Genomic DNA, 27,425 nt, shown 5'->3' on the forward strand with positions numbered 1-27,425 from the left:
TGATTTACTGAGTGTGGAAGTTTAACTTTCCAAAACAAGCCTTTTAGTTTTATTTCTGAAATCAGAATATGCCAGTGAAAGTGGAGATCACTGAGTCAGGAGCAAGAACTCCTCCAAAGTAGATTCTTTCTCTCCACCCTGGGCTGCTGGTTCCCCTGGGTGACCTCTCCTCCCACCACATGTGCTGCTGGCCCAGCAAGCCCCCATGGGCTGGGCTGGGCTGGTCCCCTTCACACACACGGAAACACCGGTTCACTGCAGGGCAGGCTCAAGAGTCTCAAGGGGCTCCGCACTGCGCTTCCGACCTGGCCCAGTGAGGGCGCTCCTGACAGCCTCACAGACGGAGGGAGCTGCAGCCAAGTGTGCCTGTGCTTCAGGGATGGAGCACCGGAATAGGAGGCTCAGCAAGGCTATGGGGATCACCTGCAAGGAAGAGGCAGGGAGAACTGAAGCCTGAGAAAGTGAGGTCATCTGAGGAAGAAGCCTGGAGCAGCTAGAGCATTTGGTCTGGGAGTCAAACAACCAGGTTGGATGCAAGAATGGAAGGGAGCTATCAAGACCAGAAATTGTAATGAGCTGGGTCAAGAGCAGAGAGAAACCTTCTCTCGGGCCCAGAAAACTCCTATTCATCCTTCAAACCCCAGTTCAAAGACCTCTTCCCTCTCTTTTCTGACTCCTCTCCTAGGCAGAACTGAAGACCCCTTTTCTGCATCCCAGTAGTACCCCTTCACACCTACAATCATGTCTCCCCCATGAACAGGGAGCTCCTTGGCACAGTGTCACTGAACTTTGTAAAACCGTTGCCAAGCAAAGTTCCCGACACACTGAAAGTACTCAATAAGTGTTTGCCAAATGACTAGCAGTCAGCAGGGTACCTGTTCCTTCTCATGTGCAACCTGGATGTGGAAGGAGATGGGAGCAGCCCGAATATCATCCGACAGTGGCTGAGGGAAGTGGATCACCTGGAGGAGGCTCTCGATACATGGAGCCTTAGGCTGTCCAGAGAACCGCTGTGGAAGAAGTGGTAAGGTCAGTGTTGAGCTAGAAGGCCAGGGGAGCTGAGAATGGGGTTCAGGGAGGAGAAAGAAGCGGGAGAGTGGGAGGCTGGGATCCCAAAGACTGGCTAAAGAGGCTGTAGAGAATTCATCCCTGTAGGCAATCCCAAACTCACAATCCCCAGGTAGAAAGAAAAATTGGGGTAGAGGGGTTAGTGGTGGGTCTTGATTGGCTGGGTTAAACTGAGGATTAATAGCAAATTTGTCACATTTTCAGCCATTTCCCACCAACCCCATTGGTTGGTAATCTTAATCTGAACTCCTCTCTCTGGTTTCCTCCCTAACTGTGTCCATCCTTTACACCGCTGTCAAGACTGTGCATCTGCAAACACTGCTTCTATTTTGTCACCACCCTCCCCTCTGTCTAGCTTAGCACTGTCCAATAGAAATATAATGTGAGCCACATATGTAATTTTAAATTTTCCAGTACTGCATTTAAAAAGAAACAGGTAAAATACATTTTAATCATGTTTTAATCTAATATATCCAAAATATTATTTCAACATGTAAACAATATTAAAAATTATTAGTGAGATATTTTACGATATTTTTGTACTACGTCTTTGAAATCCAGTGTGTATTTTACAGTTATAGCACATCTCAATTCAGGTGCTGAATTTCAATGAAGAAGTGAAATATAGTTCTACCAACACCATACAGTTGCATTTAATTTTTTAAAAAATTACACTGCTTCAATTTTTAAATAAAATTTTCCAGTTCAGTTCCTCAGTCACACTTGCCACATTTCAAGTACTCAATAGCCACATGTGGCCGGTGGCTACCATTTTGGACAGTACAGGTCTGGCTAAATTTGGCAAGTCCAAATTCCTGTCCGGCTTTCAATCTTCCACAATCTCTCCCCTTCCTGCTCCCTCATAATCCCTCACTACTCTGTAAATTGACTCTCCACTGTGGTCAGACCTGTGTCCCCGACATATTGTGCCTTCTGGGCCTTGGTAAATGTTCTTTTTAACAAAAATGCCCTTCTGTCCTTCACCTATTCAAGGCATAACCACTAGGCCCAGCTCAAATACCAGCTCTTCCATGGAACCTTCTCTTCTGCTATCGTGCATATGGACTCTACCTTCTTTGAAGTTCTTTGGACTTCAGTAAGGATCATGCAATGTGACACTTAATTGTTCTCTGTTTCAAATGTTGGTTTTGTCTTTCCTCCATTTTCCTCCAAGGCCACTCCAGGATGGCAAGAACTGGATTATATGTACCTCTGGCTCCTCCTACCCACCTCAACCCCAGCAACTAGAAGAGCATTTTTTCCTGGTGGTTGGTTGGTTCTACTCATTTGAGAAGGTTGTTTTAGGGACCTGGCGGGTGTTCATTAAGCGCTCATTGTTGGATTCCTTTCAAGTAGGGTTGCCAGATTTAGCAAATAAAAATAGAAGACACTAGGGGCCGGCCGGTGGTGTAGGGGTTAAGTTCGTGCACTCCACTTCAGCGGCCCCGAGTTCATGGGTTAGGATCCTGGGCGCGGACCTGCACACTGCTCATCAAGTCATGCTGTGGCAGCATCCCACATACAAAACAGAGGGAGATTGGCACAGATGTTAGCTCAGGGCCTCTTCCTCAAGCAAAAAGAGGAAGATTGGCTATGGATGTTAGCTCACAGCCAATCTTCCTCACACACACACAAAAATACAAGACACCCAGTTAAATAGGAATTTTAGATGAATAATGAAAAAAATAGTATAAGTATGTCTCAAATAGTTCATGGGACATACTTATGCTAAAAAGTTATTCTTCATTTATCTGAAATTCAAATTTAACTGGTGTCCTATATTTTTATTTGCTAAATCTAGCAACCCTACTTTCATGATCATCTGTTGTGCTATCTGCTCTGTATCCATTCCTCCTCCTTCTGGTATCAGTACCCTGATTTTCCTCTGGGGAACTATTGCTCTCCCATCCTCAGGCCATGCTGTTTGATTGTGGCTCACTTCCCACCCCTTCCTCCACTGCCATCTTGAAGGGAGAGCATATGAACCAAGCCTGGGCAGAAAGCTGCTTTCCCCTGGAGAGCAGTGACTGGCTCTCCAGCAGGGACGGGCATGTGACCCAACATGAGCCAATGAGAGCACTCCTCCAGGCATCTGCTGGAACCAGAGGGACAGATAAACTCTCCGTCTACTCGGGTTGCTAAATTGGTAGGATGTTAGGCTGGCACTGCTGCTGGCAAATTTGCCACCTAATGGAGAAAACCTGCCTGAGAATGAGAGCAACACAGAGGAAAGCAGGGCCAAGGGCTGAAAGTTCTGGAGCACATCGTTTTGAGTATCTGGATCTAGCTACCCTGCAACCGTTCAGTCACATGAGCCAATCATTTATCTTGTTTAGCTTAAATCAGTATGAACTGGATTTCTGTCACATACTTATAACTGAAAGAATCTTGTCTAATAGTTATAATTTCACAAACACCCACCCACATGTGCACAAACACTCCTTAGAGGGGAGGATGAGCCTGATCGAAGGAGGAGGAGAAACACAAGAGAAAAGTCAGCCCTTGCCCCCACACATCTCCATACCTCTGCAAAATGCCCCCCTATGACAGCCTGACAGCCTAGGCCTTGAGGCCAGGCCCCAAACAGCCCTGTCCCATCATGTCCTACCTGAAGCATGGCCAGTGCCCGCCAGAAGAGCTTGGAGTTGCGAATGCGGAGGTCCGACATGTGGTTTTGGAGGATCTTCCCAAGAAGTACATGGGCCCCCGTACTCACTGTATTTAGCACCCACTTGGTGCTGAGCTCATGCTGGAACTTCTAAATAGGGCAGACACATGGGGTATTGAAAATTAGAGGATAGTAGGGCAGCAGGGAGAACAAGGCCCTAGTATCAGACAGGAATCCAGAGATCAAAAATCAGGGGTCAAAATGCAGACATAATTTGTTTGACCAGCCCAGATTTTAGGTGTTAGGACAGTTATCGTAAACCAGGACTGTCCCAGGCAACACTGGTTGCTTCACACATTTTTGGTTTTGACCCCTAGTAGACAGATATCTTCTCTGAATCCTTCCACAGTAGGATTTTGCTCTTACCAGAACTTCCCTTTTGCTCCCCAGTCACCAGACAGGGGAAGAAATGGAAGTTCTGGGATTCATTCTGCTAAACCAAAGGCTGCTTGAACGCAGAGATGGTATCTTATTCTGCTCCAGAGCCTCAGTCTTTTTGAGAATGGCTGACACATAGTTACTGATCAATATGTGTTTGTTGAAAAATGAATTCAATTTAATCCTTATAACAACCTTACGAAATAGGTTTTTCTAACCCCATTTCTACATATATGGAAACTAGAGGTTTGAAGTAAATTAACTTGAATAAGCTCATCATGTGACTGTGAGACGCAGAATCAGGACCTCCAGACAGGCTTCCTGAGTCAGTGATGAGGGCATTTCCTGCTTTGCCACAACCATCTCCTGGATGAACGAGATAATGTACGTGAAAGCACGTTGAAAACTAAGACGTTGTACAAACACACAGAACTGTGAGTCTAATTATCACCTGTCCTTAGCCCTTATATCTTGCACTTATAACGTCTATTACTGCACTTTGAGGACAATAGGAGTCCAGTAAAGAAATTGAGGGAATTAATTACTTGGTCCTAACTAGGCTGAGGAAACAGGCTATTGCTACTTCTACCTCCTTATTCTGGAACTCCAGAAATAGCTGGTCATACAAACCCCTGGCAGGGGGTATATTGAAAATACTTAACAAGTGATTGACAAAGGCACTGAGTATCAGAGCAGAAATCTGACCCAGCAGAATGAAGCTGGCTAGTATGCAGTACTGATGCTGTAGGCTGCATGTCAGACTGCCCTGCAGGAGAGAAAGCAATCACATCTGAGTTATATCGTTAACCATTTATATCACTCACCATTTATACCATTAACTGCCATTAACACAAAAATATTTTAAAGTTTACATAATTTGAAGCTGGACACCTGCATTTTCAAGTTCATATATTAAAAAGGCAGCAATTCTACCTAGGAAAATCATTAAAAAGAAGAATAATGAAGGGAGGACTAACCTTATCAGATATTAAACAAACCATAAAGCCTATATAATTAAACAGTATGGTACCAGCACATCAATAGACAGACCCGTAGAACAGGACAGAAAGTCCAGAAATAAAACAGTGCACATGGGAACTGAGTATCTGATACAGGTAACATCTCAAATCTCTCAGAAAAAGATGAACTTAAAAAATATATATTGGGTCAATTGGAGAGTCATTTAGAAAAATACAAAATTGGGTTCATATCTCATCCCACACACGAGAATAAACTCCTAATGAATTGAAGATCTAAATGCAAAAAAAGAAGTCATTTTTACTAGAAGAAAACACAGGTGGAGTTCCTTCACAATCTGGGGGAGCTTTCTGTGTCTCAAGATCTAGATTCAGTAAAAGATGGATTGATAAGTTATACACCGGAAAAATTAAAATAAAGACTTCTGCATGGTTAAAACCAAAAGAAAATATTTATAATACATATCAGAAATAAAGGACTAATGTCTCTAATTTATAAAGAACTCAAAATCAAGGGATCATAAAGATTATAATGCCATTAGAAAACGAGTATATCTCATGTATTTACATGAACACACAATTCACAAAGAAAAAGATTTGCTCAAGACTGTTAAGCATATGAAAAGATGCTCAACTTCACACATGATAAGCAAAATACAAATGAAAACTACACAGAAATAGAATTTCTCATCTATCAGATTGGCAAAAATTCAAAAGCTTGAACTCTCAAAGAGGCTGTAGGGAAGCAGGCATTCTCATATTGCTGGCACAAGAAGCAAAATGGTACAACACCTATGGAGGGAATTTTGCAATATCTAACAAAATTACGTATGTATTTATCCTTGACCCAGTTCTAATACTTCTAGGAATTTACTCCAGAGATACACTTCTAATGTTACAACAATACATGCACATTCATTGCATCATTATTGGTGATAGCAAAATATTGGAAACAACCAAATGCCCTATATAACTCTTACACGTGTACAATCGCACATGAATGTAAAAACAATGAGGAAGAGCTCTACAAACCAAAATGGAGTTATTTTTAGATTATCTAGTTAAAGCGCAAAAGCATATCTAGTATGCTACCTCTTGTACAAGAAAGAAATGCCAAATACATACATATGTATACATATACATGAATATGATCAAACGCGGCGTCAGCAATAAGAGGACAAACTGACATCAGGGGCCTCCTGATGCGATTCACTGATGGAGGCCTCATCTATGCAGTACTCCTGCCCAAAAATTTAAACTGAATATAATGAAGAAACAATCAGGGAAATCCAAATGAGGTATATTTTGGAAAACAATTGGTCTAGTCTTCTAAAATATCAATGTCCTGAAAGACGTAAAAAATGGCTGAGGAACTCATCCAGATTAAAGGAAACTATAAAGACCTGATAATTAAATTCAATGCATTATCCTTGGTTGGATCTTGGATCTGAAAACTACAAACAATACAGGAGGGGCCGACCGGATGGCATAGGGGTTAATTTCCCACATTCTGCTTCAGCGGCCCGGGATTCACCGGTTCAGATCCCAGGTGCGGACATGGCACCGCTTGGCAAGTCATGCTGTGGTAGGCGTCCCACGTATAAAGTAGAGGAAGATGGGCACGGATGTTAGCTCAGAGCCAGTCTTCCTCAGCAAAAAGAGGAGGATTGGCGGCAGATGTTAGCTCAGGGCTAATCTTCCTCAAAAAAAAAAAAAAACATACAGGAATAATTGGGGAAATTTGAATACGGTCTGTATATTAGACAATAGTATTAATTGTCATTTCCCTGAGTGTGATGATTACATTGTAGTTATGTAGGCAAATGCCCTTGTTCTTAGTGGACACAGTAATTTGTGTCGTGTCATGATATCTCCAATTATTTCTCAAATGATTCCGGGGAAAAGAGAGATGAAGCAGATATGGCAAAATGTTAACGATTGGTGACTCTAGGGGAAAGTATGTGGGTGTTCATTGCACTATTCTTGCAAATCTTCTGTAGGTTTGAAATTTTTCAAAAAGTGTGGATGGAGTTTACATCAAAAAAATTTCTACAACAAAAGATTTACAAGCCCAAATGGAAGCCTCCTTATTTCAAGCAATTTCAATACATTTAGAAAGATAACAAAATCAAGCGAAAGACAAAAACCATGCACAAAAAGATCAACTACATACAAATGTAAATAAAACATCCCTACACCAAAAATACAGAAATAAAAAGGGGCTGGCCCAGTGGAACAGCGGTTAAGTTCACACGTTCCACTTCTCGGCAGCGCAGGGTTCACCGGTTCGGATCCCGGGTGCGGACATGGCACCGCTTGGCACACCATGCTGTGGTAGGCGTCCCACATATAAAGTAGAGAAAGATGGGCACAGATGTTAGCTCAGGGCCAGGCTTCCTCAGGAAAACAGAGGAGGACTGGTAGTAGTTAGCTCAGGGCTAATCTTCCTCAAAAAAAAAATATGTATATATATATATACATATATATAAAATAAATAAAAAATAATAATAAGCTGGGGCAAAGTATAGAGCAGGAAAAGAGGCTACTGTTCTTGCTATATACCCTCTCTCTTATAAATTAGTAAGAAAAATAAATACTCCAAAAAAGAGTGTGTGAATACACCCAAAAGATGTGAAGCAGCAAAATAAAGAAAAAAATTCAATGGCCAATTTATCTTTAAGTAGTCAAACTCCATAGTAATTAAAGAAATAGAAATTAAAACAGCATTGAAATGGGAAGCCAGCCCCAGTGGTCTAGTGGCTAAATTCAGCATGCTCCACTTTGGCAGCCTGGGTTCAGTTCCTGGGGGTGGACCCACACCACTCTGTTAGTGGCCATGCTGTGCTGGAGGCCTGCATACTAAAAAATATAAGAAGATTGGCACAAATGTTGGCTCAGGGCAAATATTCCTCAGCAAAAAACCACAAAAACAAAAAAACATATTTGTATGTATTTATGAAAAAATGCCTTTTGCTTTGCCTTTTTTTTTGCTTTGCTGACTAGTGAAGATTAAAAAGAACAATACTACCCAATATTTGAAGGATGTGGAGGAACAAGCAATTTTACACTTCATCTGTTTATAAACCTCTTTGGAGGTCAACTTGACCATATGTATCAAAAAGCCTTAGAATTTTACATACCCTTTGACCCAGTGATTCTATTTTTGGAGGTTTATCCTAATGAAATAGTCAAATGTGTGATTAAGAATGTTCAGCGCAGCATTATAACAAAAGCCATAATGTTGAAACTACCTACAATGTCTGACATTTGGGGTTAGAGTAAACAAATTATGGTATATCCACACAGTAGAATACTACACTGACATTAAGAATGATAATGAAGATATCTTAGTATAGAAAGGTGTTCATGATGTTAAATGAAGAGAAGCAAGTAAAAGACAGCATGTCAAGTAGGGTTTTTGTACAAATACATACAAAAGAAGTCTAGAGGGACATGAGACATTCTCCAAAATTTGTCTAAGAGTGATTTTTTAGAAGAAGGTGGATTATGGATGACTTTTTTCTTCTTTGGATTTCTGTATTTTCTAAAGTTTTCACAAGAAAAATATTTGTTATATAATTACAATTTTCTTTAAAAATACAGGTTTTGGGGGGGTTTTTTGCTTGAGGAAGATTAGCCCTGAGCTAACACCTGTGCCAATCTTCCTCTATTTTGTATGTGGATCACTGCCATGGCATGGCTGATGAGTGGAGGGAGGTCCATGCCTGGGATCTGAACCCAAGAACCCAGGCTGCTGAAGTGGAGTGTGCCGAACTTAACCACTGCAACGCAGGGCCAGCCCCTAAAAATACAGTTTTTTAAAAGAGCACAGATTAATATTCCACAGTATATCCCCTATCCCTGGAACAGTACCTGGCATTTGATAGGTGCTTAAAAATATTTGTTGAGTGAATGAATAAAATAATCTGGCTCAACTTATGGATATGTTTGAAATTTATATTTTATGGTGAAATAAACCATGGACTTAGGGTCGCAAGACCTCAGTTCAAGTCCTGACTCCTGTCTTAGCTGTGTTGGCCATGATTACAATCCCATAATCTCTTAGTTGCAGCTTCTTCACCTGGGAAATGGGGACATTAAACACACATTCCTTAGGAGATTGTTATGAGAACTAGATAATATATATGAAATATTTTATAAAGTACAAAGGCCTATATGTGTATTAGGTATTAGGGCTGTACAATGAAACTTGTAAGTGTGGAGAGGAATATAACATAAAGGAGGGGTCTAGATGACGTGGGTTTAATTGGAGAAGACTTCCTAGAAGATGTGAGATCTCAAAGGAGACAGTGAATGTGGAAAGCATGCCAAGAAGTAAGGATGTGACAAATGAGCACCACTTGGAAGGGAAGACAAAAATGTACATTGGAAGAAGCATGGATCCCCCGCTCATGGGGAGAGGGACTTCCGATGAGTTCTGAGTGCAGGTAAGGCAGAATGCCAGCTGTTGTCTGGTCAAGTCAGGAACTTCCCGGAGGAGGTGGTTTCAATAATGGATGGGACGACATCTCTCCAGGGCAACCCTTCAGGGCCTTGGTTCTGCCCCATGGATCCTGGACAGGTGTCATGTGAGAAAACTGAGGACCAGAGATGTAAAACTGGTTTTTTTCCTTGGGCCACAAAGTAGAGCTGAACTGGCACCTAGACATCCTGAGGCCCACTCCAAACCCTAAACTGCAAAGTGCACCCAAACTGATGATTATTTCTATAATTATTATTAGTGCTTGTACTGGATTATAATTTCGTTAGTAAGCAGGAACTATATTAGCGTAACATTATGTGCAGTGAATTCAGTATAGGGCAACTTGCAAAAAATCTGCCTTAAAGGATCTTGGATAATGAGGATGACTATAGTATGACAATTAACTTGTGATAAAGTACAAATGAGTATCTATCAGGTGATTGGTAGCCTATCTTATACTTTTTGCATATTCTTAGAACTGAATGCCATAGCCTTGGAAATTCTGACTAGTGACCTGGTGACATAAGAACTTGCCCAGCTGGCTTTGTGGAAGTCAGACAAAGCTTTCTACTCTCCAGCCTTGGGTTTTCTAATTTCTGGAACCCCTCCTCCTCTGACCACCTCACTTCAGATATTACCTTCTCATTCCCCATACCTGGATGAAGTTCCCTTCATATTCAAAGAAAAGCAGTGGCCATGTGATGCTGATGATGGAGGGAAAGAGCTTCTTCAGAGTGGTCTGAAGAGAGAGAAAGAGGAGCAGGAGCGGCATCTCCAGGGAGGCCTTGCTGTGACTGCCGCCCAGGGTCCCTTCCTCAAGGCTGGACCCTCACCGGCAGGGACTGCCCCACAGTGCTGTGTGCCAAGGCCTGGATGTGGGAGGTCTTCTCTTTCACCTGCTCCACCAGTGTCTGCACCTCCGTGAGGTTGTCTAGGAGAGGGGGAGGGCATTGGAGTTGAAAAGCTGGCTGTTCAGCCCTTCTTCCTGCTCCTCTGGGGTCCATAAGGACACATACCCGTCTCTCCCTCTGAGAAGGTGTCCTAAGACCCAGAAAAATGACAGTTCCTCTGAGTCACTGTACTCCCTCCATCCCCTCACTCCACCACTCCCATCATCCCTCTCACCGTCCAGGGTAAAAATGAAGACCACAGTGTCAATTTCCTTGAGGGACGGCAGGATGGAGGTTAGGAAGTCCTCCTGGGAGAAGGAGAACTGGGGACCCTGGAGCAGAAGAAGATGAGAGTCCCTCCTATGAAAAACTCCAGTGCACAGACTTGGAGACTAAAGAGAGCCTTAGAGAACATCTAATGCAGCACTTTTGTCTACAGATGAAAAAAATGAGATTCAAAGGGGTAAAGCATTTTGCCCAAGATTATACAGCAAGTTGATGGAAGAGCACTAGACTAGAGCCAGGTTTGGGCGTGAATCCAGAGCTTTCCACACTGTGCTGCCCCAAAGCTTCATGACCTCTAAGCCACATTCCCTTCTCTAGACTGTCTGTTCTATCGTGCTGCCCACCTAACTCCACTTTCCCTTTTCCTCCCACCTTCTGCACACCAGTCATCTTCACAACTTCCCCAGGTCCCACCATCCTCCCACCTGGTTGATGAGATCAGCCTTCTGGTTAAAAATGTCACTGTGATCACCAATGAGAAAGCCACGGACATCTTGGAAATCTGGGAAGTTTAAGAAAAGGGAGAGAGGAGTGATGGGCTTTATTGGAAAGGAAGGTTCTAGGCTTGAGGGGATGTCAATGGGGCTGGGAAGAAAGTGTCAGGTGGGAATTAGGGTGAGGAGTAACACACATGTGAGGCCACAGCTAAGTACAAGGCTGGGAGTTAAGGGATCAAGGACTGAGTGGGGGTTCAAGGGAAGGAGCGTTTGACTGAAATGACTATTTAGATAGGGCAGGGTGGACATTGAATGAGGAACTCCCATGAGGTGGGAGTAGGAAACTGTTTGGATAACGGACCAATTGGTTTGGTTCAGGAGGAATCAGGAAGAAAGTCTCAACTGGGTTCTCACCAGCACCGAAGGTGTGGATGCACTCTACCCCATCCATGATGGCAATGATGCCGAGGGTCTGCCAGCCAACCAGGTACACTTGGCCTTTTTTCTCTAGGCTGAGAATGGGTCAGAGATCAGGACGTGAAAGGAGAGATCACAGTCAAAAAAGGCCAGCGATCAGAGAAAGATGCACATGGAAGAACACGGTAGTAAACTAACAAAAAGCCTACTGTGAGCCTTCAACATGCAGGCCCGTTCCCCTCACCATGTTAACATGTCTCGTAGAGTCTCCTCTGCTCTCAGGACATTCCCTTCTAGGCCACTTCCCCCCTCCAAATATGTTTCCACATACCTAGTGCTGGCTTGCTTCACCAGGGCGGCAATCTTGGGGCTTTGACTATAGGTCACCTGATGAGCCCGCTCAAATGTCCGCAGGATTTCCAGAAGGCACCTGGGAGAAAGGCTACCAGCTCCCAGGGCAGGCCCAGGGCCCCCTCAGACAGCCTCCCACCCCAGGAAAGGCATAATTCCCTTAAAACTAAGTTCTGCTGGTCCCTGGTGGAGACACAGTGAGTAGAGCCAGACTGTGTTCAGGAGGGGCAGAAAGCGCTTCAGTGGGCAGAGCACCAAAGAGCAGAAGGAAGGATAGGTTATCAAGAGAGCACTGGGAGGATGATGGGCTCTGAGGTTTGATGAGGAGGTAAGGGAGCAGTCTGGAAGCTAGGCTAGAGACCCTGGTAAGGGAAGAAGGCAGGATGAACTCTACCCTGTATGACCTGAACCATCCCCATATCAAAGACTCTCAGAAGCTAGGTTAGCTTTGGATGGTCCAGGTAGACTTAGGGATTAGGTCTGGCCCTGAGGAATCCAGGGTCCACTGGAAATAATCCAAACCCTGTGACAGCATGGTGAGAACAGCAGCATCCCCCTGCCAGCTCATTTCCCAGGGGAAGAGTGGCAGGGCCTCAGTCTTGTTGCCACCAGCCCAATCTCTGGATCAGGACCTGCCATTTCCCCACAAACACTATCCCATCCCCTGCCTGACTCTTATCTCTCTCATCCAGATCCTCCCTACCTCTGAGATGTTGCAATACCCCGGTCCACAGTCTTGTGGGCTGCCAGTAACAGGGTTTCCAGCAGGATCTTGGTCGCGCTTCCACCTTTCATCCGGGAGGAGCCACTGAGACCCTCAGGCTGAGGAGGTGACAACACCAGGAGGAATTGGGAGAGGAAGGAGAACCCTGGAGTTCACTCGTTAGTGACCACTGGGCACACAGGCTGGTTAGTGGTTCTTGGACATGCACTCTGGTTAGTGGACATGCACTCTGGTTAGTGGCCACCGAGCACGCATTTGATGGTGCTAGTGATCCCAGTGTGCTGGGAGGAGGACTGCTGGGTTGAGGGTTTAACTGAGAGAAGAAGAAGGGGGGAAAAGGCCACCTCTGGTCATTTCTATGGTACATTCAGGACTCTAAGGAGGAAGCCCCAGTGATTGGGTCTCCTGTTAGCTGGGGATAAGGGTTTTTCAGAGAGAGATTTTTTCCTGAGAACTTTCTCCTCCCATAGCCCCCCATTTTTTTAATAGCAGTTTGTCAATCCAAACACCACCTTTCATGTTCTTTGGACAGACCAATGAGGCAGCCATTGTAATGATTCACATACATAACACATCAAACAGATAAGGAGATGACAGCAAAAAAGGATGATAAAAGCAGTGTCTGAGAAAAGGAGAGTAAAAGTAAACACTTGCAAAGTGGAGGGGAGATGAGCATGTGGAAGATGAAAGATATGGAACTCCTGCCATCCTATCTCACAAAAGGGAGATAAAGGAGAATGCCGCAGACATGTCCACAACTGGCAGAGAGGGGCGGGGGCAGGGATCTGGTTAAGACCCTTGTAAAGTCAAAGGGCAGAGGATGCTAGTGAGATGCAGATCCAGAGAAATCCAGAGAAAAAAGGAGCAAGAGCACTCGAGGCTTAGAAGGCCCGCCCCAATTTTGGAGAGGATTAGAAAGGCAGAAGAAGAAAATTGCATCTCATTTTTTTTAAAGCTCATATCTGAAATTTAAACCTATAAAAGAGACATAAAGCAATTCACCATTCTATTCAATACTTTCTACACACAGATGCCAAAGAGCTTCTTTAAACAGAAAATGCCCTAGACTATGTAAGTGTTTAATGCTTACTGATTTAAGAAACAAGGTCAGGATAGAAATAAAACATCTTAAGGTGAAAAAGGAAATGAGAAAATAGGATTTGATTTAGAATATTTTGGTTGACACACAATGCCAGGAATTTAGACAAGCTATAAGAGAACCTAAAATCAGAGGCCCTAAGGAAGTGGCAGGCCATCCCGAGGTGAGGGCAGGGCCAAGTGTAGGGGGAGATCCTACCCCAATTGCAGGATTGAGCACAAAACCTTCCTGTTTCTCTTGCAGTTTCTGCATCCGCTCTGCTATCTGTCGAAATGTTGAACTCCAGTCTTCAATGGGGTCATTTCTGGGGCCCACAGAGAGACAGAGGTAGGGGGATTGTCTTTGAGGATCTAAAGGAAGGGCCTCAGATTGGAGTCAGGATCAAAGACCACATTGGGATTGGGGTCAGAGGTCAACAGCTTCCTGGGGAGATGTGCTTTGATGCTCACAGGGGCACTGTCTCCCTGAACCCCAAGGATGAGAGTAAACCATTCAGCAATTTAAGCCCAGAGCAAAGCCAACACTCAAGTTTACAGTTCTAGCCTGAGACCAGAATTTCTTGTATCCTGGTGCTTGCACGTGTCCCACTGCCATGGCCACACTAGCCACACCCTCTATAGACCCCCAGGGGAATGCTTGCCATCTGAATGTCAAAATTGCCACCTTATTTTGAGTCTTAGAGTCCATTAGAAGCCCTTCCCATTCCTGTAAATATATTCTGGAAATCTCCCCAAATAATGAACCCCTCACTACATCAGGGAGGGATAATAGTTCCTACTGAGGGAATCAAGCTGCAAGGTATGAAGCATAGCATCTAACAGCTGGCAAACATTTCTTGAATAAATTAACCAGGAGCAAAACAATGTGCTAATGAGACAAGAGAGCAACAGGCTTGTTGTCTGCTTAGGTGCAACCATGGTATCTCAAAGAATGATGATCTTCTGTAGTTACCTCTGCTGGCTTTGGTAGTGGATAATCTGTTAACCATCCTTTGTGGCAGGACCTCAAAGAGTTACCTCTATACATGGCCTCCCTAGCTTCCCCTTATCAGTCCATCTCTACAAAGTTTCCATCCCTTCTTGAACCATTTTTATCTGTATTACTTCTAGGGCAAACAAGTTTCACATATTACATCCCTACTGCGTAAAGTGTTTCCTATCATTTGTCCTCAAACCACTTCCAAGGGACCTAAGACAGAGGAGACTTCAGCAGAGAGAGGAGACAGTGTTTTTCGCATGGTTTAAAACTGAGATTCCCAAACTTGGCTGGTCATCAAAATCACCTGTGGAGTTTTATTTTTCAACATTACCCATTTCTGGGTACCACACCAACCCTGAGTGGCAGCTTCAGTAGTTCTGGAGTGGAGGCCCAAAATCTGTGTTTTTAAAAAGCTTCCCAGACAACTCTGAAGATCAGCCAAGATTGGGAGCCACTGATTTAAGGAACAACTGGAAGATCTCCACGCCTACATTGTTTGAAATCCTTCATTTCTCTTAGTCACAGAGCCTGAAATTAGCATCCACTGCAGCAGATACATTTTTGGTGAAGGAGAATCCTCCATGAAAAGGATCAGGGTTAAGAGTATTTCAGACTCATTTATACTTTCGTATGAATTACACTACAAGCCTAGAATCTAGGAGTTGAAAAAGTACCTCAGAAACAACCTGGCCGTCCCTCTCCACAACACAACCACTAAATACAAAAATCTGCTCTTGACTAATCAACAAGCCTTTTCGGGAACACTCCAGTGACAGGAAGCCCGCAGCTTCATCAGGTGGCCCACTCCAATGGTTTATTTAGCGGAGTTCTCCAAGCCTGGCTGTGCATCAGAATCTCCAGGAATGCCTTCAAAAAATAGAGGTTTCAGGGCCTTACCCCAAACCTACAACATCAGAGTTCTCACACAAAGGACTAGGAATCTGCTTTCTTATTTTTTTAACACTTTGAAGGCAATGCATCCACAGAACCACACCTGAGCACTATTGGTTTAATGTGCTGACCTTCTCTGAGATCAAAGTGACTATTTAGATAGAGAATAAGAGGGAGATGAATTGAAGGCACAGGGCTCTCAGGAAAGGGGAACAGTGGGGTAGGGGGGAGATTTGAGCAGCCAGAGGGGACCAAAGTGGTGCCTGGAAGGATGGAGGAGAGTGGGCACTAAAATAAGGGAGCTGGGCAAAGGAGAGTAGGAGGCTGCTCAGCCCTCACTACTCCTGGTGTGAAAAGATGCTTGGGTCCCACCTCAAATGAAAGTACAAATCTTTGTGGTACACATTTTCCTGACCCCATTCTATCCTCTGGCCCCTGAATTCCTAGCCTCTCCAATCCCTGTTTTGAATGTACGTTTTCTTGCATTTCACGTATCCTGTGTAAGCTGCCTACAATCTTTTCTGAAACAAGAGAATAAATAAACCAATCAGTGAAAAAAAAACTCTCCTAAGCTTAGGGACACCCCATATTCACCTTAATACTCTGAGATTTGGTGAATAAGACCATATTTACCCTGCCCTCTCCTTTGTGATTGTGCTATGGATTTCAACAGTTCCCTCCCAGCTTCCCCCAGGGGGCTGGCCAGTCACCACCTTTCAATACAGAAGGCTCACCTGGCCATGCTCACTGGATTGAAACCAACCAAAACTGGCAAGAAGACAGCTGGGTTATCCATGCAGTAGTCCATCTGGCCTGCTACAAAGGGAGCCTGATGGTAAGGAGAGAGAGGAGGGCATGATGAGGGGGCTACTCTAGCATTGCCTGAGAACCATGTGCATCAGAATCCCCTAGAATGCTTGTTAGAAATGCAGATTCCAGGGCCAAGTTCAGACATACTGGATCTAAATTTGAAGGAGAGAGCCCATGGACCTATGTTTTTAACAAGTTCCCCCAAAGAAATCTTCTGCATGGTAAAGTTTGAAAACTACTGAACCAAATTGTAAGCTTCTTGAGGTCAATGTCCTGCTCTCCTTGTGTGCCTCCTTCCATATCTAGCACTGTTGGAATCTAGTTTCCGCCCAATGAACTCTTAGAATCAGAGAGCTACAAAGTTGAGAGAAATCTTCAGGTCATCTAGTCCACCACTTCTCAAACAAACTACCTGGGAATCTTGTTAAAATGAAGATTCAGATTCAGTAGGTCTGAGAAGCCTGAAATTCTGCATTTCTAACAAATCCCAAGTGACATTGATGTTGCTGGTGTGAGCACCACACTCTAAGTAGCAAGGGACTAGTCCAGGGGTCAGTTTTTCTGTAAAGAGCCAGAGAGTAAATATTTTAGGCTTTGTGGACCCTATGATCTCTGTCCAACTACTCAACTCTACCGTTGTAGCGTGAAAGTGACCATAGACAATATGTAAACACAAATGGCTAGGTTCTAATAAATCTTTATTTATAAAAACAGGCATTGGCTGGATTGACCTGCCAGCAAAGTTTGCTGACCCCTGAACAAGTCCATCTATCTTGGTTGTTGAACCTATCGATACATGGTTATTCTGAGATAGGATCCCTTCTCTCTCATCCCACATTCATACAACTGGATCCTAATGAAAGTAAAATCAAAATTCCTTGTGCAAACCCTTTCTGTTTTCTACCACCCACCTTGTCAAACTGTCTTCCATGCTATTCCACTCCCATCCCTTCTTCCCTGTAAAATTGATCCACCCAGCCTGTCCACCCAGCCTGTCTTCACACTCACAGAAAGTCCCACCGAAATGCCAATGACTATCACCCTCTTCTTCCCAGCAGCCACCTAGGAGAAGAGGATGGGTAAAGTAGAGCCACCAGGAGGATTCTAGGACACAAACTATTGTGTGGGGATGTCAGGGCCAGGGCCAGGGGAGGGAATGGGCTTTGGCTAGATGTTGGGGTTTTTATATGCCCATGAGGAGAAACAAACAGAGGTCTCTGGTTGAGTGTCAGTGGAAAACACATACCTTCTTCAGTTCCTCAATCCCATGCAGGGCACTATCTTCTGTCCCCTCCCTAGAGGCCACCACAGACCTAAGAAGACAGACTCAAGATCAGGGGCACTGGTTGGGAAGCAGAAGCCTATGGTTTGTTAGGGCAGGCTGCTTTGAGAGAAGTGAATGAAAAGAGAAAACTATCATTGAATGAGCATCTACTATTTGTTGAGCACCATGATAGACACTCTATAGGGTGAAAAATTCAAATACCTACAAAGGCTAGTCAGGCAACATTAGGTATGAGAAGTGGGCCAAGTGTAAGGCAATAAGGAATGGTGGGGACCAAAGAAAACTGGACACAATCTCCATCTAAAAGCATTTAAATTCAATTTCTGAAAAACACTATTCAGGTCAAACAAAATATGCATAGGCCAACTTGGCTTACCTGTCACCTCCTGCAATGAGGTAGGTGTAAAGAGGTTTCTGTCCTAGCCCTTTCATCAGCTGGTTAAAGGAGACCTGTCAAGGGAGAGAGGATATGAAGTAGTAACAGCAGTGAAGGAACAATTATCTTGGATTTTCAACACCTAGAGGATAGAGGCTGTATGATGATTCTCCTAGGCCAGTGCTTAAGCCAGTACTGCTTGGAATCTGGCACTTAAAGATGCTACTTAGAGATGATTAATTGGGGGTGCTTTGGATGTACATACAGATGTCAGCAACAGACTGGTGGGGCTCAGATGAGCTCAGAAAAAATGGGACTCCATGGTGAGATCAGCTTTTGATGGAGAAAGAGAGTCAGGGTTGGAGGGGTTCAACTAGGAGCTTAGCTATGATGAGCATTATGGTTCTGAGGGTCACCCCAAGAAGGCAGAGGGAGGAAAACCAGCGATCAGAGTACTTACCGACATGAGGAATGCCATCCTGCCAGAGGTGCCCCCTCCACTCAGCACCACCAGGCCCCCCTCAGGGTCCTGAGAAAGGAAAATGCCTAGGTTGCTAGGGCCCAGCTCAGGTTGGGAGAAGCATATTTTTTCTCTGCCAGTAAGAGAAGAGGAATTGGACAGACTCCTCAACCCTCCTCTTATCACAAAAGTGAACAGAACATAGGCAGGTTGGTGTAGCAGAAAGAACATTGGATTTGAGAAAGAAACTTCAGTCTGACTCCCAACTCTGGCTTAGCTACTTATTCAAACTCTTACTGATCTCGGAAAGGACTGAAAGCAGCTTTGTCATCTAAAAATTAATTAGTTAATTAATAAAAGCAGTGTTACCCAGCAATTAGCTGAGTGTACTTGGTTATCCTACTCTGATTATCCTAAGTCTTTGTTTTCCCATCTGAAAAAAAATGGAGACAATAACACTAACTTCACAGGTTTGTGTGAAGGTAATGAGTGTGAAAGTGCATTGTCAATTATAAAGTATTATGCAAATAATAGTCATTATAATTACTATTGATTAATAAGATGACAATAAGGATGCAGGAGGGAGGACTGGGAGAAAGAGGAACTGAGATCTCTAAGTGCAAGAAATGGAGACCAAGAAAAGAGAAACGTAGAGAGACACAGATGTTTAGGCAGGGAGCAGAAGGAGAATTAGTACCTTCAGCACCTCCTGAATTTTTCCAGCCACTTGTACCATGGTGGTCAGAATTGAGTCACTGTAGAGTCGCTGTAGGGAAAAGGCAGGAATCAGAAGTCAAGAAAAGGATAGTGGATTGGGGGCGAGGGGTGGGCTGGAGGGGCTCTCAGGTTTTCAAAAATTAGGGACTCTGGTCTGAGAGGGCATCTAAATTTGCAATGTCCTGGAGATGGGTCTGGGTCACCTGGTATGTGGGCATGGCTTGCCCCTCCTCCTGGAAGATCTCAGCATCACATTGCCCCAGTAATTGAACAATCTGCTTGGCATCTGCTTTGTCCAGGTCCCGGGTCAGTGGGTTTGACTTCTCTGTGATTGGCAGGGCTGCCTCATACCCAGACAACTAGAGGGAAGGGGGGACAAGGATACAGGCAGAAAGTCAAAGCCTCATTCATGCCTGCTGAACTGGAGGTGGGAGTGTCAGCAGGCAGTGTTTGGACTCATACGCCCACATGCAAACACATACATACCAAGGATTTAGCCTGCACTTGGTACTCTGGGCCCATTAGGGAAAGAAGATCAGGAAGGAAGATGGGAAGCAGGAGAGGCAGAGCAGAAACCCAGGGTGGAGGGAAGTCCAGATGAGAAATGACTCTAGGAATCAGTGCAGAAGGCCGACATGGAAAAGGGGCCTCACCTCCCACTTGCCGGGCTCTGGGGTCTCAATCACATGTTGAAATCGTTTTGTGCCTGGCATGGTCCCACGCTGTGGACACACTGTTGTGCCTGTTTCTTCAGCCACACAAACCCTTCTGTCACACTAACTCTGCTTCCAGCTGGCAGAGCCTTATCTGAGCCACAGTGATGATTAACCCAAGTACCCTGGCCTCTCTGAGCACCACCCCCTCTGAGCACCTCTGCTTGCACCCTTTCTTAGTCACTAGGCCCTCAGCCCTCTGGTCACCCCGAGGGGAGCTCTAGAGGTCCCTCTTTGCATGCCCCCAGACTCCCCAGACTCTGCTTTGCCCCTGAAGAGGAAGAGCCTAGGTTCATTACTCTTGCTCCTGTGGGGGATTAGAATTGGCCACCTCAAAATATATCTCTTTGCCTTGATTATTTTCAAGAACAAAAGACTCTGAAAGAAACTTTGACCTCCCCTCCTAACTGCCTAAAAGAAATTTAAGATAAAAGGCTGTCCCCAGGACAGGCCATCACCATAGATAACTCTGGATATCTGTAACCTGTGAGGGCCCTTGCTAAGCCCATTCTTATTAAAGTTCTGTTCACCAAACATTAGCTTTTCCATCTCCATGTGAATTGCCTGCCTCCCCTTTGAAGTCCCAAACCACTACCTACAACATCCTCCTTTGTCTTTAGCTGAAGATGCTATTTAAGATGACAACCCTGGACATTCTGACAAGCTACACAGTTTCCTGGGGTTTCTCCCATACACATCTTATAAAGCTTTGTTTGATTTTCTCCTGTTATTCTGTCTCATGTCAATTAATTCGTAGACCAGCCAGAAGGACCTAGAGTGAGTAGAGGAAATGTTCTTCCTTCCCTACCCACCTCGGACACAATTCCGTCTTCTCAGGAGGGGCTACAGCCTGAAAGTGCAGGACAATAACCAGGCCCAGTGTCAGGGCAGCAAGAATCCCTGGGCACCAGTGCTCTGGGACCAGGATGCATCAGGAGGCCAGAGATCAGGGTGCTCAGGGTCAGCAGAGGTCAGAGGACCTGGGCCATGGCTTGATCACATGCTCAGCACACACAGTTCTCCCTGCCCCACTTGCCCCATTTCACTCTCTCCTCTCAGAAGGAAGGCAACAGAAGCTTCAGATCCCCAGGGGTGCACACACTGAACTGGATATTACAGGAGAAAAGTGTCACAGAAATAGAAATACTGCAATGAGAATTAGAAACCAAAGTATCTGTCCTAAATATACAAGCCACCATTTATTTACACTGAACAACACATTTTTCACATACAGTATCTCATTAGATACATTAACACTAAGAAGACGATATTGACACTCATTTTTCAGATGATGAAACTGAGGCTCAGGGAAGTTAGTTGCTGAAGATCACACAGCTGACAGAATTGGAACTCACACCTAGGTTCTGACTCCAGATTTCATGCTCAGCCAAAGCATTAAAAAACTTGAGGATTTATTACACGGTTATTGAATGAATGAAGTAACTAACAAGTTGGTGCAAATTAATAATAATCTCTCACTCACACAGTGTTGTAAGATTTATAACCACCTTGCTCCAACATTGTCTCATTTGATCCTCACAACAGCCCTAAGAGGTTCTGGACCCTGATTTACAGATGGGAAACTTGAGACTTAGATTAGCCAGTTTCTCCAAGGCCACACAGGAAGTCTCAGGGCTAAGAAAGAAACATAGGTCGTTGCTCTTTAAATGTCCCCCTATGAACCCAGCACTCCTAATGATCGCTGTATCTCCAGCTCTTAACATGCGAGACATATAGGAGACGCTCGATAAATATTTGCTTAATAAACGAAAGAATGAATGAGAGTGAAGGGACTCAATATCAGATTATGAATGGGGAAAAGGCTTAAAAGCTGACGCAGTCTACAAGTAGGCGATTGTGGAAACAATTATCTCCATCACTCGGTCCCCTCCTGCACCGGAGGTGGAATTCCTACTCCCACTTTGGCTAATTCCATCCGGAGGGAGGGGCTCTCCCAGGTGCCGGAGACCCTCGCACCTGCGCCTCCCCCCACGCCCCCGCGGGCTCAGCGGATTGAGCCGGGATCTGAAGGGCTGGGGGCCCGGGAGGCCGCCAATGGGAGGGTCGTGGGAGGAGCCCCGAGAGAACCGGGGGCGGGGGAATGACGGCTGCAAGAACCCCAGCGGGGCGGGGCGGGCCGCACGTCCCGGCCGGGCTGCGGCGGAGCGAGCGGGGCCAGCTCTGCAGAAGGCGGCGGCTGGCTCGCCGGGACGGTCACATCCCGCTGCAGGGGCTGGCGGAAGGAGCCGCACTGCCTCCCGCACTGGGGACCCAGGCCAACCGCCAGGCCGCGCCGGCACCGCCCCCTGCTCCCCGACAGACTACGCGGCCGGTCCGAGCTCTGGGGGCCGGGCAGCCCCGCCGCCCGCGCCCGCTACGCCTCCGCCCTCTGCCCGCAGCTGGGTCCCGCACTGCCCCCCTCGCCGGGCCCGCGCCGGGATGGGGTAGGGGCAGCGCCACCGAGTTGGGCGATGGGCCGCCCTCTGGGCACCGAGCAGCCCCCCGAGGCCTGACCGACCGCGAGGACCGGCGGAGGTGAGTGTGGGCAGGGCAGAGCCGCGCACAGAGGGCGCCCGGGTGATGCGGGGGCGGGGAAGGCGTGGGGAAGAGGGGGGCTCTGGGGTTGCTGTGGGCCCTGGGGAGCCCGGGAGAGCTGCTGCCTACCCGTGCGTTCTAGCCAGTCCTTGACCCTCCACAACTCCTGCCACCTCCAGGAGCCCCGCCTGGATGTCAAGCGGATGCCCCAGTGTCTCCCAGCAGACTTGGTGGAGACCATGGCTTCGCTGATGCCCCTGTCCCCATATCTAAGCCCTACAGTCCTCCTGCTGGTCAGCTGTGACCTGGGCTTTGTGCGAGCAGGTGAGTAAAGGGGGAGGAATTGGGAGTTAACCTGAGCTAGTCTTTGGGTGGAACCTGTTAACCTGTTAACACACTGGCACCTACAGACCGGCCTCCATCTCCTGTGAATGTGACAGTCACTCACCTCAGAGCCAACTCGGCCACTGTGTCCTGGGACGTCCCAGAAGGCAACATCGTCATTGGCTACTCCATTTCCCAGCAAGTATGAATCACCCTTCTGCTCCCCCAACCTGTGTCCTTGGATCTCTGAACATTCCTTCTGTTACCTCCCTCCCCCCACCCCCAAATTCCACTCCCAATGGTGGGAGAATCTCGGAGCTGGTGTTCCCTGGCTCAGGCTGCTCTTTTCACCCTACTCCCTTGGAGTGCTTGGATGTTCAGGAGTCCTGGGTTGAGCCTTGTGACCTGGGACTGGGGTGAAGCTGCTCTCCTCTCCCATCTCCCTGCAGCGACAGAATGGCCCTGGGCAGCGTGTGATCAGGGAGGTGAACACCACCACTCGGGCCTGTGCCCTCTGGGGCCTGGCTGAAGACAGCGACTACACTGTGCAGGTCAGGAGCATCGGCCTTCGGGGAGAGAGCCCGCCAGGGCCCAGGGTGCACTTCCGAACTCTCAAGGGTTCTGACCGGCTACCCTCAAACAGCTCAAGCCCAGGTGGGGGTCTCAGCTATTCCCCACTCCCTAAAGCTTTGGATTCTGTGGCTTTTTACCTGGCCTTTAGCCTCCTGTTTACTTCCCCAAAGCAAGCAACAGTCTAGCTTAGATGAATAGATGGATGATTTAATTCCTTGTACTGCCAGGAAAGGAAGGAAAGCAGGTTGGCAGGGGACTGGATATAGACAGGCTGGTAGTGAATCATTTGGGGGGAGGGCTTTTAACTTCCTTTTACCCGACCTCAGTTCACAGCAGATGCAGCCTGCATGAGTGAGTACCTGACTTGAAGCCCTCCTGCTTTTTGGTCACTAACCACCTGTCCACTAACAGCGTCCCAGAGAGGGGCTACCAGGGGCAACTCTGTGATGAGTCTACCCTGACTCTAATCCCCAGCATCTCCATCCTTAACTGTCTGCATAGATATAGCTCTCTAGCTGCTCCCCATAACCTGGAGTCTTTCTCCTTCCTTCTCAGGTGATATCACAGTGGAGGGTCTGGATGGAGAGCGACCACTGCAGACGGGGGAAGTGGTCATCATTGTGGTGGTGTTGCTCATGTGGGCTGGTGAGTAAGCAGCTGGACAGGGGACCCGGGATTGAGAGAGTGGGGCTCAGTGAAGGCAAGAGGTGGTGAAGGTTGTTGGGAGAAAACAGGGTGAGAAAAATAGGGCAGGGAGATGCTTAGTTGAGGGAGATGAGCAGGAGAAGTTTGAAGAGAGGGAGAAGAGGCTGTTGGGAGCTCAGGAAGATTAAGAGGGTGGTGTTTGTGCATGGGCATGAGGAATTCAAGGATTTTCTTAGATTTTCTAGAAACTGTGTGGGTATCTCACTGCCTTTCGAGGCTGTGACTGGGGAGGTTGAGATCAAGGCTCAGATTGTATTGTTGTGTTTCAGCTGTAATTGGGCTATTCTGCCTTGAGATCAAGGCTCAGATTGTATTGTTGTGTTTCAGCTGTAATTGGGCTATTCTGCCGTCAGTATGACATCATCAAGGACAACGACTCCAACAACAACCCCAAGGAGAAAGGGAAGGGGCCAGAACAGAGTCCTCAGGGAAGGCCAGTGGGGACAAGACAGGTGATGTGGGGCCAGTGAAGGAGGGAAGGGTGATTTTGCCCCTGAGGAGCAGCTGGGGAGAGGGAGATGGGCAGAGGGGCAGGAAAAGAGGGAGAATGGAGGGTGCTGGCCCCGTGGCCGAATGGTTAAGTTCACATGCTCCGCTTTGGTGGCCCAGGGCTTCACCAGTTTGGATCCTGGGTGCGGACCTAGCACCGCTCATCAAGCCACGCTGAGGCGGCATCCTACATAGCAGAACCAGAAGGACCTGCAACTAGAATACACAACTGTTTACTGGGGGGGCTCTGGCAAGAAAAAGATTAAAAAAATGATTGGTAACAGATGTTAGCTCAGGTGCCAGTCTTAAAAGAAAAAACGAGGGAGAATGGAAATCTGGGATGGAGGAAGCTATTACCTTCCTGAAATTAGAGACTCAAGCCATTTTCTTTCACAGAAAAAGTCACCATCCATCAATACCATCGATGTATGAGTGAAGAAACAGAACCAGAACACAGATGCACTAACAACCTGGGGATGGGGATGGGGTCAGGGAGAGCCTAAGATGGTGACCTGCTCAAGACTGAAGGATCCCACAGTCACCCAGAGGGTAATGACACTCCCACAATCTCAGGCCTGGTACCCATCCTCTTTCCACTGTGAGCAGGGCCAGAAGGTAGGTCTGTTAGGATCTGCGCTCCTGGACCTGGGGAGTGGTATCAGATGGAATATGTCCTCCCATCCCCCAAGTCTAGGGGAGAGTCCTTTGTTCAATCCTATCCCATTAGGTCCCAAATGGGGCCCCATTTCACCTGCATCAGGACTCTTGGCATCCCTAGCTGCCCCCACATCTTGCCTCTGGGTTAAAGAGAGGGGTGTCTCTGTGGGTACTCCCCCTCCCCCAGCAAATAAAAGGAATTGTCTGGGCCTGGAGGCAGATGCTGCACTGCACTACTCCAATGTCTTCCATGGAGCCTCAGGTGCTCCCCCTTTCACCTGGCAGCCCCTCCAGCTGCTGGTGATCTCACCCCTTGGACATTTTTCCAATAAAGGTTCTTGGACAAACTGGAGCCGACTGAATGGTATACTGTATAGTATGCTGAAGACATTTCCCCGCTGTCTCTCCCCTGACCACAGGGGCCCCTCACACCACCACCAATGTGATAGGAGCAGACTCTCATTTTAAGGTGTTTCCTTTAATTCTCTAGCCTGGAATGAGTGCAGAGGGGCCAGAAAGGGGCACAGAAAATCCAAGCCCTGGTTCCTTTTGCTTTGTTGGTTGAGAAGGGGGCGGGGAGGAAAAGAAGATATAAATTCTTCCTGCACCAGTGGAAACTAAGGTTATGTCACATGAGAGGGCCAGGAGCCTTTTTATCTTCACTGCCCACATCAGCAGCCCAGCTCCTCACCATCTGTTCCTCTGACTCCTCCATCAACCCTGAGCTAATTTTCAGAAAAGGACTGAATGTGACTTGGGAGAAACGAAAGAGCAGCTACACTAACGGAGCCCTCAGTGCCACGTGCTCCTATCCTGTGCATTCCTATGCCTACTCTTCCCTGCCCTCGTTTTCCCTTTTGTCTCTGTCTGTCTTTGTCTCTGTTCATTCAAAGTCAATAATAATTGTAAAGCGTAATTGAGTTTATATTCACTCTCTGCCACTATATCCAGAGGAAGATTCTGGAAATAAAACAGAGGGGTTGGAATTCCCCTGTCAACAGAATTATAATTTGGGCTCTGGGGCCTACTTGTTTCCTGTGAAAATAGAGGCTGTCCTCTACTCCTAAGTTCCAAGGAGGGTTGGTGCGAGTGAGAGAAATACCTGTTGACATTTGCAACTACTTTGGGGGAAAGGCTTCAGAACCCAGCATCTGTCTGGACAGCATATCTTACACTTTTTGGAGGGTTACAGGTCTTCTAAATCTCTGATCCTTAGAGGAGACTTATGAGTAACTCTCCTTTCTTTTTCTGCATCTCGATCTCTCTGGTATGTTATAAGAAATTAGACCATTAATTCTGAAAGACACCCCAGTCCAAACAAAGATCAATCCACTACTTAACCAAGTTCCAACCTCAGGTATCACAGGATTTGACTTTAACCTATTGGGTGAGCCAAACTCTGGTTTTGCCCTCCTCTCTAAACCGTAAAAACATCCTGATCTAAGCAACAGTCTTTAATCCACTGTTACCCAATTCAGAAGTAGAGTACCTTACCTCTCCCTGGCCACTGGTTTCAAAAAATTCATCTCTCAGACTCTGGACACGTCATCATGTCTTAGGATGAAAGTGTCACAAGGTATAGTAGCATAGCATGGAGAGAGAGAGCTGGGAATTAAGGAATATAAAGAGTCTATAAAGGCACCAGCTCTGGGTTGAACCCCAATTCCGTCCTTTATTGACTGTTAGCTTGGGCAAGTGACCCCTCTAATCCTGAGTCTCCTATTATGTAAAATGGTATATATGCTATCTAATAATGCTATCCCCTTCATAAAGTAGCTTTGAGATTAAATGAGATGATGATGTACAACACTTTGCACAGTACTTGGCAGACACATACTGAGTATTCACTGTTAGCTATCATTATTAGCCTTGTGATTCCGTGCAAGTCATATAATCTATTTGGGTTCAATTCTGTCAACTGTAAAAGGCCTCTAATGGCAACTGCCCTGCTTTCCTCCAGGGTTGTGAGGATTAAAAGAATGCACTCAGCCACGCTTACATACGTCAGTGAGAAAGACGACGACTGCGTAGCACCCGGAGTTTGCTAAAGGCTTCAAGGCGTGGCTTGAGCTTGGTTTTGCATGCGGAGACGGGGTTGGTCGAGGAGAGGGCTCATCAAGCCCTCTCGAGGGTCC

General features: G+C 46.2%; 2 protein-coding genes across 8 annotated transcripts; one reads left to right on the forward strand and one right to left on the reverse strand.

Moving 5' to 3' along the window:
• Positions 1 to 26: 26 nt before the first annotated feature.
• Positions 27 to 20,919, reverse strand: GCKR (glucokinase regulator). Of its 7 annotated transcripts, none has more exons than XM_008512981.2 (20): positions 20,820 to 20,919; positions 19,948 to 20,042; positions 19,498 to 19,653; positions 19,275 to 19,343; positions 18,578 to 18,646; positions 18,118 to 18,191; positions 17,703 to 17,769; positions 17,465 to 17,518; positions 16,381 to 16,475; positions 13,976 to 14,081; positions 12,658 to 12,776; positions 11,935 to 12,033; positions 11,601 to 11,698; positions 11,175 to 11,251; positions 10,700 to 10,796; positions 10,408 to 10,505; positions 10,230 to 10,313; positions 3,677 to 3,826; positions 876 to 1,010; positions 27 to 423 (listed from the first exon to the last, which is right to left on the reverse strand). In XM_008512981.2, exons 2-20 carry the CDS (start codon positions 20,005 to 20,007, stop codon positions 253 to 255), a joined length of 1,878 nt encoding a protein of 625 aa, XP_008511203.2. In that variant the 5' UTR covers positions 20,008 to 20,042; positions 20,820 to 20,919; the 3' UTR covers positions 27 to 252. The 7 variants fall into 7 exon arrangements, with proteins under 7 accessions (XP_008511203.2, XP_070429081.1, XP_070429082.1 ...); XM_070572980.1 differs by having other exon boundaries at positions 19,948 to 20,036; positions 20,820 to 20,899; XM_070572981.1 differs by lacking the exon at positions 19,948 to 20,042.
• A 1,170-nt stretch (positions 20,920 to 22,089) lies between these two features.
• FNDC4 (fibronectin type III domain containing 4) lies at positions 22,090 to 25,642 on the forward strand. The gene is made up of 7 exons (XM_008512984.2): positions 22,090 to 22,542; positions 22,722 to 22,866; positions 22,953 to 23,068; positions 23,316 to 23,520; positions 23,995 to 24,084; positions 24,472 to 24,596; positions 25,030 to 25,642. Exons 2-7 carry the CDS (start codon positions 22,746 to 22,748, stop codon positions 25,063 to 25,065), a joined length of 693 nt encoding a protein of 230 aa, XP_008511206.1. The 5' UTR covers positions 22,090 to 22,542; positions 22,722 to 22,745; the 3' UTR covers positions 25,066 to 25,642.
• The last annotated feature ends 1,783 nt before the right edge of the window (positions 25,643 to 27,425 follow it).

Source organism: Equus przewalskii, chromosome 14 (assembly GCF_037783145.1).
Source record: "Equus przewalskii isolate Varuska chromosome 14, EquPr2, whole genome shotgun sequence".
Taxonomy (NCBI): Eukaryota; Metazoa; Chordata; class Mammalia; order Perissodactyla; family Equidae; genus Equus; species Equus przewalskii.